We start from the raw sequence: 17752 nt of genomic DNA on the forward strand, positions 1-17752 counted from the left end.
GCAGCAAACCCATAGCAATAAGTGAATGATGTGAAAAAGAGGTATAAAAAAAATCGATTGAAAGGCTGCTTACGTGTAAATTAGATCCTTATAAAGCAGTTGTGGACAATCTGTGGATCGCGGAACATTAATAAGGCGCCAAAGAGATTTGAAACTGTATAAAATGTATGGTTTTGGTCGAGGCATGCCGCTAAAAACATAAGATTGTCCACAACTGGCCTAATCATATCCAAAAATGAAATTAACAGAAATAATAACCTTCTGAATAATCTCGTAATAAATGTTTATAATCAAGATTTTCAATGTTGTGCTGGATGGGAAACCCCTTGGGATAATTTTCATAAGAAATTCGATAAGGATGTGATTTTTTATTTCTCTTTAACATTTCCTCTTTAATCTCAGAAAACAGATTAAATTTTGTTTTTCAACAGGCATATCCAACATCAAACATATTACTTCATAATGATACACACATCATCATCATCGTCAAATATTGATAAAAATGAAGAAAAATAATTAACCATAATTTATTTGTATGTACAAAGTAGTACACACACACATGGGAGAGTTCATTGAATCCTCACAAACTAGTAAATAATTAATATTTAAACTCATTGATTAATAATGATCAGATAGATAAGTTCAAAAATCAATAGGATATCTATTTATAAAATATTTACAAAAACAATTAAAAAGTGGCATGAATGAATGCATTTTGTAGGGTTCAATGGAAGTACTGATAAATCATTTATATGAGATTTTCATGTTTGTGGATCAATTGGAGATTAAAATGAATTTTTTATTTAATGTTGAGGATTTTTAAAAGCGTAAAACATGAAGCGGGGATTGAAAAATATACAAAAAATGTCATTTGAGAATTTCTTGGAAATTTCAAACAAGTGCAAAACTCGGTTAGGTATCGAAATACCACAAAATAACAAGATTTCAATTCCAAGAAGCCGTCAATCAAATCATTTTTTCCGTTAACCATGCCTCAAGTTGTTGCATAACAATAACACAAAAGGGGAATATGCCTGACGGATAGACTCTGATTCGAATTGTAATGTGAAAATTTTCAACAATTAAATTTACTGCCACACCAGTTTTCATGCATGAATCAAAAGCAACGAGTTAAAGCCTTTCGTGACATTGTTTGTGACATTCATTTGATTTGACAGGAAACCGTGTTTGAAGATGAAAAAGGCTTTTTTATGTAAATAGTTCCAACTTTCATACAAAGTAATGATTTTGTATGTGTTGTGGTAAAGTAATGAAAGCTAGAAACTCGAGAAAATGTAAAGAAAAAGTTAGAAAAATATGTGTGCGGTTTATACAAAAAGTTGGCAATGATCCAATTATTATTTTTTTCATTCTTCTTCTTCTTCTTCTTCTCGAAAGTGCTGCTGCTGATTTTTTAACCAACCTGTAAGCTAACCACCCCTCATTTAGCTCCTTGTTGTTTCTGAATATGATTTTCTGTTATTGCATACCACATGATAAAATATGGAATATTTTTTGCGTTTAAAAGCCATTCAGGATATAAAAAATTGTGAAGGAGACATTTATGTATATGGGGACATATTATCAATCAATTGCTAGCCATCACGAAAGGTTGCGTGTCAGTACATATATGTAAAGATTTATAGTTGATAAGGACGCGTAATCAAATTCATAAAAATCTACTGATTGACCTTAGTTTACATAATTATCGGCACTTTTCTCATTTCATTTGTCGACAATCAGGAAAAAGATTAAAATTTCATGAAATGTTAAGTGGATTTGGGTATTATATGAAGTGGATTTATCGGAAGATACTTTTTTCGGATATCTTTTGCAATAAAAATTCATTAAAAATCCCTTAAATTGAGGAAAAAAATTCACACAAAAAAAGAATCATAATGGAAAGGAGCAAGAAGCATTCATAGTTAAGCGCGTGCGCGACTTTTTTCTGTTCATTTTGAGAAGGAAAAGAAGAAAAAAATTCTAACTGAGAAGTACACAGAAAAATATTGGAATGAAAATTTATTATGCTCTACAGTGCGAGGAAGGTTGAAAAAAAAGGAAAAAGAAAATAAGATTCATATGATTTTACTACGTTGTCAGAAAGTTTTACTATAAAACAACTTGTTTACCGATATTCCAATATTTGGCATCGACTGGAATATGAGAGAGAGCTTTTCTCTGTCCTTCCATTCGCGTTTGTTGTGTTCTTCTTTCACTTTACCAAAAAAGGTCTGGTATCGGATGAAAAAATATAAGTCTTGCTTTTATGGATAAATTGAAAGAACAAAATATGAATTTTTATGCAAATAAATGGCAAAATTGCGAGAATCTCACGTTTTTGTATACTTTTTCCACATTAAGGGGGTATTTTTAAGTTTCATTCAATTTGAACTATTCGTTATGAACTTCAATGATCCTTAGGAATCTATGCACAGCCATAGTTAATGGCAAAATGGAATGAAAATGCCGTGTTGTCACTGTAGTGGCTGTTCAAGTTAATAAATAAGGGTTATCAGCTAATGACAGTCTAAAGAGTAAGGATGGGGATCTGAATCATTATTTTGACGACATTCTTGGCTGTAGTCTACAAAGACAGGTAGTTAGCCGCGTTCAAAGTGACTAAAATAATAAACTTTAGCTGTTCAGACCTCTAAGATTCACAGCTGACCGCTATATGCGTTTTTTGGTTATTGATAGTGCAACAAGTAAGGATTTGTCAAATTTCTCACACAAACCTAGACTTACAGTTTATTTTGGGATCTGAATCACTTGTTTGATGACACTACTGTCAGAAACCTACAAAGAGAGGTGGTTGTGAGCTGCTTTTCAAGGACATATGATTCGAAAAATGACATGAGGGAATTTCTCATGCCGAGTCTCGAAACCATGGTCGCAGAGTCTGTGTGCAATGATTATGTCTCGAAGAACACTTCAACTTACAAAATATGTGCAAAAATTTCGACACTCCTAGTTACATCTCTGCCATATTCACAATCATTGTAGTTCAAATTGAGAAAAATTGAGTGTAGAAAATTTATTCTGAATTGAATACAGGACAGTGTTTAACAATTTATTTTGCCTTGTTGTCTCGTTCTCTCCTCCTCTTTTTTATCTCTCCTTTTTTTCAATTAACACATTGAATATTAACAAATTTATACCTAAAAATATATATATTTACTATGAATTATTGAAGGGTCAAGAGAAATGGTCCAGTGTACGAATAACCGAAAAGAAAAACTCTATAAAAGTTGAAAATCATATTTCGATACATTCAAATTTAAATTTGAATGGATTAGTATCAGATACCGATGCAGCGCTTAAACTTCATAAAGGAATTGGAAAGGAGGTAAACTTAAACATTCGTACTAACTTGAATTAATTGTTTTTGATGATTTTATTTTTATGGATTGAAGTGCTCCTAATATTGAATAATATTCTTACTCAATGGTGATTTGTATTCATTTTACGCATACATTCAAATTAGCCACATTAAACCGCATCCATCAATTTTTTAAAAAATAATTCATCATCATTGCACGATTATGATTAGTTATCAATTTTTTATTGCATGATAATTTATGCAAAATTACATTAAATATATCAGTAGTAGAGTGCATAGTCAAAATTAACATTATCTTAATTTATTTAAACCTTTTTTTTTTTGAACTTCCGTTGAAATTCGGCGAATCTTTAATGAGTGAATGAATCTCCCATGTTCTTCCCCCACCGATGAGAATGAAAATTAATATGTGTAATAAATAAAGCACAGAATCTAATAATATATCTTACAGAACAATTCAAAATACAAAGTTCAGCCGATGGAAATTGAGGAAAATTTTATACGGGTATTTAACATTTTTAATTAATCAATTATTGACGGATTATCAAGCTGATTATATTTAAACACAATCATTATGAGAAGAGAAGCTTCCAAGTTTGATAACTTATTAAATTTCTGAATTTACCTGATTTTAATTAAGCAATTGAGGCAAAAAAATATGAAGTTTGTTTTTATATCCATAGAAACATTTTCTCATTCACTGATTGATAAGCTCCAGAGAGTAATTTCTTTACATTTCTACCTCCCTACTCGATCTACGTTGTTGAACTTTTTGAAATGCTTTCATTAAGGGATGTCCAGAAGCATGCAGAAAAATAGTTTACGAAATTGAAATTGTTTTTGAAATATTTTTAAACAAAAAAAAGTTAGTAAAATGAAAATTAACAAAGGGGACAATTCTATTGTATGGAAAGTAAGGATTCAATAAATTCCTATGAAAATTCAAAATTATTGAACCATTTTATTATGTCATAACTTATGATTTGGATCAGATTCTTGATTTGTCAGTTCAATTACTTAGGTTGTGTTTCAAGAATCAGTTTGTCGTAGCATGATCTCGATTGAACCATTTCTAATGCAAAGTGGCCCCATGATAGGATTGAGATTTCTTAGTATTATCTATGTCCTCTTAATCTTGTAAGTTTAGGAAAATAGATAATCCTGACTGTGGAATTGAATTTAAAAATTAAAAAATACCAGGAATTGGCAATAGGTTTGATTGCTAGGTTTACTGCATTTAATATTGTTCATGTTAAGGATAAAGAACCTGAAGCTGGAATGGCAACAAAACCCAAAACCAAGTCTACGTATCTCTAGCCTGAAGAAACATTCGATTCGAAGGCCTTAAACTAGACTATCGCCGGTTAGGTGACAGATTTCCGCCTTTATTAGTTCATGTATCTTCAGGAAAATAGCCTTCTAGAGGCTCAATCTGATTTCTGATGAGTCATGGGTTATTATCCCTAACATCAATTAAATCTACAAAACATCAAACAATTCTGATACTTTAAAACATTTATCACAGCTAGCTAAATTTCCAGCTTTACACGCTTCCCCCTTTTACTTGTTCCTTTCATTTGAAACCCTAAAAATTGCTTCTACAGTTCCTGCATCTGAATAATTCAATTGAGGTTTCCACAACTCATTCAATGTCATTAATTGAGAAACTTTTCATTTTAAAAGAATGACAAAGTTTTGACAGCATATAGCTTCGTAAGAAAAAGAATGTAAAAACAGAATTAAAAACCAAAGCATTCAATATTCTACTGGACATCCTGTATTAATTAAAAAAATTATTATAAATTTCCGCTTTTCTTTTTTCTTATCATTTACATAATTTTATCTATCATTGCATTCTCATTATAGCTTTTTCTTCTTCTTTAACTTTAACTTGCCTCCCCGTCCCCCCACTTTTTTACTTCCATATTAATTTTATTTTCTTCTATGCCTTTATACAACTTCAACAAAAAAAAACTTTTTTCATTTTTATTTTTTTTTTTTATTTTTTCAAACTTGAAAAATTGAAAAAATTCTTCTAACGGTTTTTCACGTTTCTCTCATTTTTTCTTTCTCTTTCTCCTTCCACGGATAAATATTCTTATTCTTCTCTTTATTCATACTTGCAAAATTTTTATTTTCTTTTGATTTTATTCTTACAGAACGATGGGAAATGCTCTGTGAATTCTGATGATGAAAAATACAAAAAGGTTTATTGACAATTTCATTTCCTCCTCTCTCTATCTCTCTCTCCTCCTTCTAACTTCTTTTTTCATTGGCATTGACTCATATCAATCATCACAATCGAATTATATATAAAAAATATTCTTTTTTTGACATTTTATGCATATCCATTGACAGTAAAAGAAATTATTGTAATAATAATAATGGTAATGATTTTCCATAATTAAGTTTATGATGTAGTGTTGTTAATCAACTGTGACTAACTGTGACGCATTTTTTTGTTTAAGTAATTTATAAGATGGGATTGGACCTTTTTAAGAAGTTTAGGATTATTTGGAGTTTTTGGATTTAGTATTTCTGGTTTTGGTAAATTTTGAGGAATGATTGTGAAGATCAATTAAGGTTCAAAAGGATTTTTTGATGCTTTTTGAAATTTTGAGGATTTGTTGAGATTTTCTGGATTTCAAAAGAAATTTCAAATTTAGAAACGTTTCTAAAGTCTAGAAATTTTATGATTTAATCTAAAGAAACTAAACTTTGCATAAAATTAGTGTCAACTCAAAGCTAAGGCAGTGAAAATGGTTGCTATCAACTGGTTTAAGGACTTACTTCCTTTAATCTTTACAATTGATCATCAAAATATTATCAGCTACTAAATCAATTGGCCCAAATTGTCCTAAACTTCTCTTCAAATCAAACTAAATAAAATTCAGTAAATTAAGTTCATTGAACACTGTCAATTGGATTCAAAACTATCAAATCGGCTGTTATTCCGTCAAAATTACATCAAAAAATTTCAAAATTTCATATAAATCAGAAAGCTAAAAAGTACATAAAATTTTACTGAATTTTCAGCAACAGCACAGACAATTTTCATACAAATAATAACTACATAAGTTAAGCACTGCTTTTTCATATCTTGATTATCATTTAACATGAATATAAGTGCATTAAACTTTCAACTCTCAAATGACCTGTGCTGTTATTAAAATTGAATAAGTTTTTCACTTTAAAAAGTAGATGTATAAAGCAGTACAGACAAATCGACAAAGTAAGAAAGCTTTTAAAATATTCATCGATAATTTTCATGAACAATTACAATCATATCGACAATAGTAATTAAGAGCAGTGAGTTAAATCAATAAAAAGGTTATCATTATATTTATTATACATTTCACTATGATTAAATATATTGCATTAAGCAGTGAAATACAAGAAGTATTTATAAATTATTCAAATTGCACAACCCCATACTCCCTCTCATCGATTAAACAATTTTCTCTATTTTTTTTATATATTTTATTATTTTTACTTTTTGGCAAAAAAAAGGTCGTAAGACACAAAATAAATCGCAAATACGATAATGAAAAATTGAAAAAAATAAAATAAAAAAAGCCGCGCATTTTTTTGTACTCTACTATGTGGTCTATGAATGTACAAAATTTATATTATCATTCATCGATTTTTAATGAAGCTATAAGCAATGGTAGAAGAATATAATAATATATATCGGTAGACATTGGTGGATAGTGTATTAATATGAGATTGCGGTAAATGTGCTTGGCTAAGGCTCAAGGCGAATGTGTATTTTTTTCCATGAATATTGTTTCCGTAATATATCCCCAAACTGAATCGAAAGGATGTATATCTATTCAAGTTTATGTTTTTTATGTTTTATGTCATCATAAAAAAACATAAATTGCAAAACATTTTTGTTATTGTTGTGTGCTTTTGCTTTCTATCTTATATTTAATATAATGTTTCATTTAGAGGTTCCAATTGATATTTGGGTGAAAATTGAATTTTGTCATTTATATGCTGACTGAAGAGTGTTTTGTGGGAATTTGTTTGAGTGTTTGAGAGAACCCGAACAGTGCAGCGTGTTTTCTAGGACACCGCTAAGAAACCTAGCATCCGCTAATCCTTGTTGTCAATAAGATGCGAAGTTGCCCTGAGGATGGCTGTTTCGAACACAATTTTTATGACGAAAAGGCGGTTAGCCAAATCCAGAATCTTAAATATTATAGTTTAGAGATCATATGATACTTCCTAGATATATTGAATCAAACTTTAATGCTGCTTTAAGCAGTTTTGATCTCAGATTTCAATTCACCCGAAAAATTATCCAAAATAAGCTATCGTTTAATATTGGTTGCTTCCGATGTTCTGTATCAAATCCATAACCTCTGGGACGTATTCATGAGCAGGAGTTTGTGGATTCTGGCTACATCCATGCACAACCTTACTGAAAACTCTTAAGGTTTAAAAGTTCTCTTAGTAAAACTTGAGATTAAACTCTAAGAATTCTCAAAAATTTTAAAAACTTCCTGTTTTTAACAAGTTTTTAATAAACATTCTTCAATATTATTTACATCTTTGAAATCCACACCTCAATATTCCAGCTTCTGAGCCACAGAATTTCATTAAATTTCAACTACTTAAAAATAATTTTTCATTAAACTTGAACTTAATGTTATGAAAAACTCATCAAATTTTTCAGCATAAAAGATCATTTAAATGAACAAATATCAGTTTAAATCTTCACAATTGGAACCTCTAGCTGAGCATTATGCGAAAAAATAAAGAAGACATGAAACTATAACATAAGAAAATATAATTAGAGAATTGAATATATTTTTGTCTGATGAAAAATTTTCATTTTTATTTCCCTCGATTCAATCTCAATTTGGATATACATTAAATAAATAATGTTTGCTGTATGAATGAAAAGACTTTTTTTTTGTTCCACAAGAATGAATGAGAAGAAGATGATGATGATGATAAAATTTTGTTATTATGTGATTTAATAAAGACAAAAAATCAAGTTTTTATTGCTCTTCAGCATAAGAAGGCAAGAAAGCAAATAATCAACAAGTTATATGCCATGAGCCATTAACAAAAATTTTTTTTTATTCCTTAAAGTTTTTAACCATCAAACTAAATATTTTTTAATTCCTCCTCCACCCCTAAAACCCCAAAAATTCATATTTTAATCTCTTTATTTTGTGTTTTTGTGATGGTTTTTCATGTCCTTAACATTTTTTGTTCTAACTTTTTTGTTCTGTAACTCGTTAAATTTATTTTTTTTTTTCAAAATTTTCAATTCATCAAATTTAAATGATTTATTATGTATATATGTGTGTCACAGGTGCTATCATTAGGAGCTGATGTATTACCAGAATATAAATTACAAAGTCCTATGGTCCACAAATGGACCATTCTACATTATTCGCCATTCAAGGCTGTTTGGGATTGGATCATACTAATACTTGTGATGTACACTGCAATTTTTACGCCATATGTGGCTGCATTTCTTTTAAATGAGCCCAATCTCGATAGTACACGTAAACGAAAAGCGTCGTATGCTGATGACCCAATTGTGATAGTGGACTTGATAGGTATGTTGATATGAATGGCTATTCAATTTTTTATTGCGTTTTAAAACATAAATCAATATTAGTGATTTATTCATTTGATTTAGGGTCGTCGGAGATTGCAGCCTAGCTGAATATGCATTTAATCCGATTCTAATCCATTTTTTTCTCATTTCCAATTTTCAGTTGATGTAACGTTTGTGATAGATATTCTTATAAATTTTCGTACAACGTTTGTGAATGGTCAAGACGAAGTAGTTTCACATCCTGGTCGAATAGCGATACATTATCTTACCGGATGGTTTCTCATAGACTTAGTTGCTGCTATTCCATTTGATTTATTACTTGTTGGAAGTGACACTGATGAGGTAAATTTATTTATTATAATATTCGCTTTTTGCGATTGCCTTAAAAATAATATTTTATGGACGAAATGAAAAAAAATTAAAAACCGAATGATTTATGCCATCATGACTTTTGAGAACAGAAAAATAGATGAAAATTAACAAATTTCCTATGTCTAATATTTCTATTTAATTTTTAATTTTTTACTTTCTTATATTTTGAGTTATTTTATGTTGTGTACATTTAGTTATTCTCACGACTAATACAAAGCATAATATGATATAGTAACAAATTTAACCATACGGTGTTTCCCTGAACATTTTTTATATCTTTTTTGATTTTATATTGTATTTTAAGTTGATTAACTTTAGTAATTAACAGTTAATACGTAGATACAAAATCGACACTTTTTTGGATAGATTTCTTTGGTGTTTAATGCTTATGATCTTGTGATTTCGATGGGTTTTCATGTGTCAGCTTGAAGTTTCAAGCTGTAGAGGGCACTAAAGGGTATAAGGCTAAATTAAGCTAAATTTCAGAGCCAAAATTCCTGCAATTGCTACAGGACTCTGAGATCAGAGAGCATCTACTTCAATATTGAGTATACTCACCCAAATGAGCGTCCCCATGAGTCCATTCAAACAAAATAATCGAGCATCCTCGATTATGCGAGCCTACACATAAGAAAGGACCTTATCTGCTTGAATAGATTATCACAAAAAATCAGGTCAATTTTCGAACATTTTCAAATTCATATCACGATTCAAAAACATATTGCAGTCTATAATTTGATAGACACAACAAAAGAAGCCATTAAGCTTCATAGCTAACGAAAAGCAGATGACCAAAAAAGTCATAAATCCTGAGTTAGTCCAGATTACATTATCATTAACCTGATTTGTCTACATGCTTATCCCAATGCTCATTATTTTGCATTGCTGTACGTTCAAAATTATGAACCATAATTTTATCATCCACAAAAAGGGTTTTTCCAGATGTTTCATAACTTCCATACATGCACATGTATTCATATATATTTTGTGTAGTTTGTAAATTTTTAATGAAGTATTTCAATGTTGCTGCTTTAAGTGAAACTTGAAAAGAGGGTTTGTGTGGAAATGAGCTTGATCAAATCAAAATTGCATAGCTGTTGAGCTGGGTAAACAGACTGTTGACTCGAAAGATTTCACTGTCTGTAACATAATCCTTCAAAATTATTCAGCCAGTAACAAAAGTTCATTAAAATTAATTACAGACACATTAAAAATCGCATGAATAAAGTTCATGCCCACAACTTTATGTCCTAATAAACTACAAGCTATTAAGTATCGAAATGAGCATAAAACAGCCAAAAAAAAAGGAAATGAGTGATCTATCCAAAATGTTTATGATTAATGTGTGTAATTTTATTTGTTGTGTAGTTAAAAATATATGAGATACAAGATATAAATACGGAATACATTCATGTTTTTCTCTAGATAAACCTTAATAACTCAAAAATACTACTACTAATAACTTTTTAAAAATACTTTTATAATGAAAATATTTTCTCACTATAATTCACCACTCAAAAAAATAATAATAATATATTTATGTGTATTTACCCATTTACCTACTCATTTTTCATATTTGTTTGACTTGTGTGTCTTTATTTTATTATTATTTTGTTGTAAATTTAATGTATTTGATTAATTATGAGTTATTTTTGAAACAAAAAAAAAAATTAATAATTATGATTATTAAACAAAACCAACGGGCGTAAATTTATGCACAAGTGAAACATTTAGATCAGATTTAATACGACAGTTAATTATTATAATCAATAATGACAGAATTAAATGGCTGTGACAACACAAAATAAATAAGAAATTTGATGCAAATTTAATCAAATGTCGGCACTATGCAATTTACACTTATTTTAATGATGAAAATACAATTTTTGTAATTGCAAACCAGTAATTTATTGATTTGTATCCAAATTATTTTGCAAATTAGAAACTTAAATACAGTCAAAATTTTCAAGCTTTTTACAAAATAATAAAACTTAAAAGCTCACGTTAGATTTTTTAAAAAAAATCGTTATTAAATCTTCGTTTATTTAATTACAGCTAGGCCTGAGCAAGGACGAGGTATTTCATGATTTTAAATTTATATTTAAATGAAATAATACGAACAAGCAAAAATTATTAAAAAATATTTCAAAGTGCCTATTATATATTTATAAATAACACCTTTTTACATAAAAATAAATCAAAATTTATATATTATATATTTCTCACTCACTCTTTTTAAACCTTCCGTTACTTTTTTGGTGAACATTATGTTTTTTTATTTTTATTTATTTTACATACCTTTTGCTAAAATATTCAATAAGTATCAATAATAAAAATGTACATTTACATCCTCATATTTTGTAAAGTCTACACACAAGAGCTTTTATAAGCTTCTTATATAATTTCGCATTTCTTGCTGTACAAAACTTTAATAATTATATTATTGATGAGCCAAAAACTAGTACAAAGACCATCCTAATTTAGTTATATCGCTAACATTTTTTATATATTCGTGTTCACCACAATTTCAATTTTGTGTTGTAATGCAAACAATTTCTTACTATTTTCTGAATGAAAATAGACCAAAAAGTCTCATTTTCAAGACAAAAAAGATGTGTTTTAAAAACAAAGCACAGCATACAATTTAAAAGCTATTTCATGTCACTTTTAGTTTAGAGCAGGCTTTAATTATAGAATCTAAAAGTTCTTTATTCCCTTTGTACAATTTTCATTAAATACGAGAATCTCGTTCCTTTTTTTTTTGTTTTCATTTCATTATTCTTCTGTTTGTTTAATTTAATTTGTTTTACATTCCCTTTATTTTTGTTATCGTTTTCTGTTCTGTCTCTTTCCTCTTCTTGACTGTCATTTTCTTCGCTTTACTTCTTGACTTCTGTATCTGTATCTATCTCTTTTGATCATCATAATCTTTCTTCACTTTCTTACATTCAATGGGAGAATTTTACTAGAAATTTTGTAAATAAGGTTAAAGACTAGGAACAATTAGGGACATTTTATTTAATTTTATTAGACATTTCATATTTTTGAGCTTTAGAGCTCAGAATTGAGTCAAATTATGTATTAAAGTAGACATTTTCATATAAGATGCGAGTCAAATTCGAGTTCTTAAATATTTTGTAGAATTTTGGTGATTTTGAGCTTAATATCTTCGATCATCTAATGATCTAAATGAGAGGACTCAGGACTCTAATATAAGAGCACTTTCATTAGAGTCCGGAATCCCAAAATCTTGCTAACTCTGATCTAAAATTAGGAATTAAAGCTTAATCGTTTAAATCTCATTACATATCGTATAGTATAGTATAGTAAACGACAGTATAGTCTAGTAAAGAACAGTATAGTACAGTATAGTACAATATAGTGTATAATTTGCTCAAAAAGCATTGTATAATAAGCCAGATGCTCAAAAAGCACACATTATACTTGACTCTGGCTCATTACCCTTGAATTTCCATAAAGTATTCAGAATTCCCAAATAAAAACCAAAAATTCTCAATTTACACGAAAATTTACATGAAAAAAATCCCGAACGTAGTCTCATATAACCTGTAAAATTTTCCCATGAGTGTAGAAAATTAAATAACATATTTCGTAGCCCATAAAAAGCCTCCATAAATACTTTATCAAAAAAATAAGGTGTGGGCTATCATCATTAATGCTGTAAATATAAATACTTTTCCATATTGATGTTCATATTTTTTCCTTTTTGCGAATTAATCTCATAAAAGATATTAAAAATAGCGAAAAAATAAAAATAAAATAAATGACTAAAATTAATTAAAACAATTGTGGCAAATTAACAAACAAACAAAATGTAGCAAAAACCTTAATTAAAAATATTAAAATACACAAAAATTAAATTCTGCAATAATCATTATGATAATGTAACGTATTTGTAAATAATATTCGTAGAAAGTAACTAAGGATTAATAGTTATTCAATATATTTTTATGCGAATTATTCAACACAGAAAATAAAGATTCATAAAAGCTTTATTAAGAGCCTTGTTGTTGAGGCTTGTTAATGTAATTGGCTAACGAAAAGCACACAAATCAGGTTTTATTGGATTAAAACTTTTAAGCTAATTAAGAGAACTTTCAACTATGCAATTGTCATCAAATTTGTTGTTTCAGTGTGATGTTGCTATTGATGATCCTTAGAGAGCATTTGCATTGTATTTGATTTTATGGGTTCAAATAATTGCATTGTTGCATTGTTATACATAGTTTAACTTGCAATTTATATTCTTGAGGTGGACAATTCCTTAACAGACAATGAGTATAATTACCTATTTCAGCATGTTCATCTTAATACTTCCTTTCTTACTTTACTGGATCAGTTGTGATCCATGACCTCCCTCAGATTTCGCCTAAAACCAGCTCTATCGTTGGCTACCATTTGCCTATTTCCTCAATATAATTCTGACACAATCAATATAATTGAGAATGCTCAATTTTGAGAGATACTAGGAGTCTGTTCGTGACCAATTCAGAAAAATTCACCGAGAAGCTTTAAAAGCTCCAATAAAGCTCTTGTCCCGAGCGACACAAATGAAAAAGGCTCCGTCTTGTAGCTTCTAAGGCTCGGCTAAAGCTATTTTATCCCCAAATGAAGGCTGTCTCTATTTGGTAGCGATATGGATACAACACAGAGGCGGTTCTACATTTGGTTTAGGAGTGTTAGTACAAGAACTTTAGCGGAGCCTTCAAAAGGCTGAACATTCTTCAATTCTGTCGTTTGGATATTAACAAAAAAAGGATTCATTTGACATCCAGTTGACTGGTCTCAATAAAAGAGCTTTAATCAAGCTTTTAAAGCTCCATTACAGAGCCTTCTTCTCTCGTGTCACTAGAGATCCATTACTTTAATTAACTCAATTCCAAACCTATACATCCTTTGACAAATCAAAAATCTAATGAAACCTCTTTCAACAGCCTTAATGAACGACAAAATTCTATTCAAAAAACTTTTCCTTTTGTGTGCTTTTCGTTACATCATTTTCAACTTAGTTAGAATCTTAACAATACTCAACAAATTTGTAGGACAAACATCATCATTATTATTGTATCGTAGAGAAGTATGAACAAAAAAAAGCTTTTTTATGCGATGCTTCATTGCTATTTTATTGGCTTTATTATATTCTTATATTGGTCTTTCTGGCCTCTTATATTCATGCTATTTAATATATACAAATGTATGTAAAGAAGATATTCAATATACATTATAAATATGCTGTGTATCTCAGATGAGTTTTGTTTTGTGAATGTTGCGGAAGTTGGGGTGGATATATGTAAGCAAAAAAAAGTTTCATTCATTTTTGTATATGGAGGATTATATCGCATAAGTAAGCTTTTATGTCTGAATATTATACATATATGTAGTAGGTTTATTTGTAAAGATATTGAGCTTTTATATAACATCCAGAGAAAAACATTTTTTTCGCGACTATAGTTTTTACTTCTACTTCTTCTATCTGTTTTTATTTAAACAAAAAAGTTAATGAAAATAGAAACTTTTTTTTTGTTGTTTCTTCTTTTTTGTGTATTTTTTTATGTTTTTTTATGAAATGACTTCTTTTTTAACATTTATTTTTGTGAGACTGATGAACAACGAGGACAGACACATCTCTCGTTATGATCTAAAACTGAATGTTAGACCCTATTATAACTGTCATTTCTCTGTCTTCGGGGTAAAATTGATATTGGCAAAAAAAAAAAATCGCGGAAAAATACAAAATTTATTTTTCTAACCTAAAAATAATGTTTTGTGTCCACTGTAATTTTTCAAGTAGAAATAAAATTTGTTTTTGCATTTTTTCTTTTTCTTCTTCAAACCCGAAAAAAAAATTGAAAATTTTTTTAAAAAAATTTCGAAACTTTTTTTGAAATTAATAAAAATGAATGAAGGAAATGGAAGAGGTAAGTTGGAAGAAATCCTCAAATGTAAAAACAAAACATGACAAAATTAATAAAAAATAAAAAATTAAATTTAAATCCTGGTTTATGATGTACCTTTACCCCTTAAATTTGTTTGTTAGATTTTCTATTCCTTGTTCCTCCCTGAAAACGAATTTGTGAACCTTTATGTTATTTGTAGTACGACCCTATAGACTTTGATTCTTTATTTGTTTTTCTCTTACTTCCTCTCTTTATAATTAAAAATATATTGCACTATTTTTTTGATATAATTGTTGAAACTTTACTGTATTGTTGAAGTATATCTATAAAATCTCATTTTATTTATTATACATATATGAACGTTTAATGCATCTATCCATAGCGGTAGCAAGAAAACTACTTTTTTGTTTATTGTTACACAAAAATTTGTTTGAGATCAAAAAAAGCGGAACTGCAAATATTTTAAAAAAATTCAATTAATTTGCCACAAGCGAATATTAAAATTGCTCGTATGAAAAGTGATAAGCGGAAGGAATGCGGATAAATACAGCAGCCAAAGATTCATATAGATTGGATAGTGAAAATATAAATTCTTAAATAAATTAATTTACACGAGGACTGGAAATTGAGTGAGATGATAAAAAATTCAATTAAAGAAATAATGAGGGAAATTCTTTGGTCTTTTTCTGTGTGGATGTTAAAATGCTTAATTAAAGTTTACAAAAATTCATACGAAAAAAAGCTTTTAATATTCAATTTTGAATCATTAAAAATAATGAGATTGAAGAAAGATGGACGTTCTTTTGAAATCATTAGAGTATCTCAAACGATGACTATAAAGGCTGACAATTCCTACATTTTACAAAAGTATTTAGAAGCTTTCTGTTTATAGAATTGCTCACTAGTTCAGACAGCTTTGATGTGCTAGGATATAACGCAAAAAATTGCAATTTCAGACCTCCTACTCCCAACAATTACTTTTTGTACCAAAATCATAACCCAAAATTTGACTTCCTACCAAAATTGTAACCCAGGCAACCCATCCCCGATCCTGAAGCTTTATGTAAGTTCGGAATATTCCCTCATTCCTTTGATGCATCGCATATGAACAGCCTCAACATCGACCAAAGGTCAAACACATTTTTCAATAAATATTCATGCTGGAAATAAAGTAAAAACCATTAAAGATAAAAGCTGCAAAACTTGATTTTTATGCATCCGATTTCAACATTGCTGAACATTCAATTCGAAACAAAGTTAAACAAAGTGAACGACCTTCAGCCTTCAAAGAGTTTGATTGAAATGGTTAACAAACATTGATGAAAGAGACCAAATTTTCCTATTGTTGCAATACTCAATTTCACAATGGATTGATATTTTCTGGTTTTAATGGACAACTTTTCCTCATTTACTGTTGATTCTTGAACTAATATAAATCTGAGATTGAATATTGTAAATCATATATTTGAGTGAGGTAACCGACAAGTTACCGATCAGCACAAGTTGTCCATGTCAGATGGTGGCCACATGGCAGCCAAGTGATGACCAAGTTGCAATTTTTGTGACAATTTACGTGAAAATTGCCACTTGAACACCGCATGGACATATGTCAGTTGATATTTATCAAAGCTCATTGTTCAGTCCTCGTTAAAACATTTAATCAACCTTTTAGAATTAGACTAGATAGTTAGACTAGAATGAAACTTCTCTAATAATTAATAACTATTTTTTGGATGTAATGTATATTGAATGATATTTTGGCTTCTTTAATTTATTTCCATTTTTATGTCACATCATGATTCATAAGACTTTATGAAATACAAATTATCCTAGCTTAAAATATCTGCTTCCGACTCGTTGCATCCCCGCTAACAAGCTAAAGAACAATAAAAATGAAAAGCTATTGCATTTTAAATTGACAAGCGTCTTAAAATTTTGCTAGAAATGAAAATAATAATGAGGACAATTTCTTATTAAAAAGATAAACAAAAGAGAACATTGATATAGAAACGACTGAGGCACCGCTACAAATTTTTTCTCCCATTTATCATCATTTTTTTCATTTTTTTTTTACTTCTTCTACTTCTCTTCTGTTTGTCAACTGAAACATTTTTTTCTTCTTTCTTTATTTTCTTTTATTCTCAAATTTATAGTTTAGTGCACTTTTAACTTAATTTGTAATGTGACTAAAAAAATGATAAATAATATAATATTAACAAATTTATAATTCACACACATTTCAAACGTTGGACAACTTTTTATTTTTTGGATATAAAAATTTTCTCTTCATGAAGAATTTTCTTTCGTTTTTCCATTTGTTTTACTCGTGTCTTGAAGTTGATTGAAAAGCGTGAAAATGTTCAAATTAAACTTTTTCTCATGGCTATTAATATAAAATGGCTTGACAAGGCTTTTGGAAAATTGCTTTGACTTTTCGTAGTGTTTTTGGATTTTCAACGCATATTTTCTGATGGAAAAGAGAGTTTGTTGTGCTGAATGGAGGAATAGTAATGAGTAGGATGGGATATAGTTCATGGA

At 29.0% G+C, this 17752-nt stretch overlaps 1 protein-coding gene across 18 annotated transcripts in view; it reads left to right on the forward strand.

Annotated features, from left to right (window-relative positions):
* sei (potassium voltage-gated channel seizure) overlaps window positions 1–17752 on the forward strand; it is a 124360-nt gene that overhangs the window by 87101 nt on the left and 19507 nt on the right. For 11 of the 18 annotated variants that reach the window (XM_070641539.1, XM_070641542.1, XM_070641547.1 and 8 more), the window contains 5 exons: window positions 3197–3349; window positions 5503–5550; window positions 8673–8922; window positions 9085–9266; window positions 11352–11372. In XM_070641539.1, the coding sequence (XP_070497640.1) occupies window positions 3197–3349; window positions 5503–5550; window positions 8673–8922; window positions 9085–9266; window positions 11352–11372 (654 nt within the window). The remainder of the gene's footprint in view (window positions 1–3196; window positions 3350–5502; window positions 5551–8672; window positions 8923–9084; window positions 9267–11351; window positions 11373–17752) is intronic. The other 7 variants (XM_070641554.1, XM_070641556.1, XM_070641557.1 and 4 more) reach the window with 4 other exon arrangements.

The sequence above is a fragment of the Chironomus tepperi genome, unplaced genomic scaffold (assembly GCF_022539635.2).
Source record: "Chironomus tepperi strain 1889 unplaced genomic scaffold, CSIRO-AGI_Ctep_v1 contig_244, whole genome shotgun sequence".
NCBI classification, from domain to species: Eukaryota; Metazoa; Arthropoda; class Insecta; order Diptera; family Chironomidae; genus Chironomus; species Chironomus tepperi.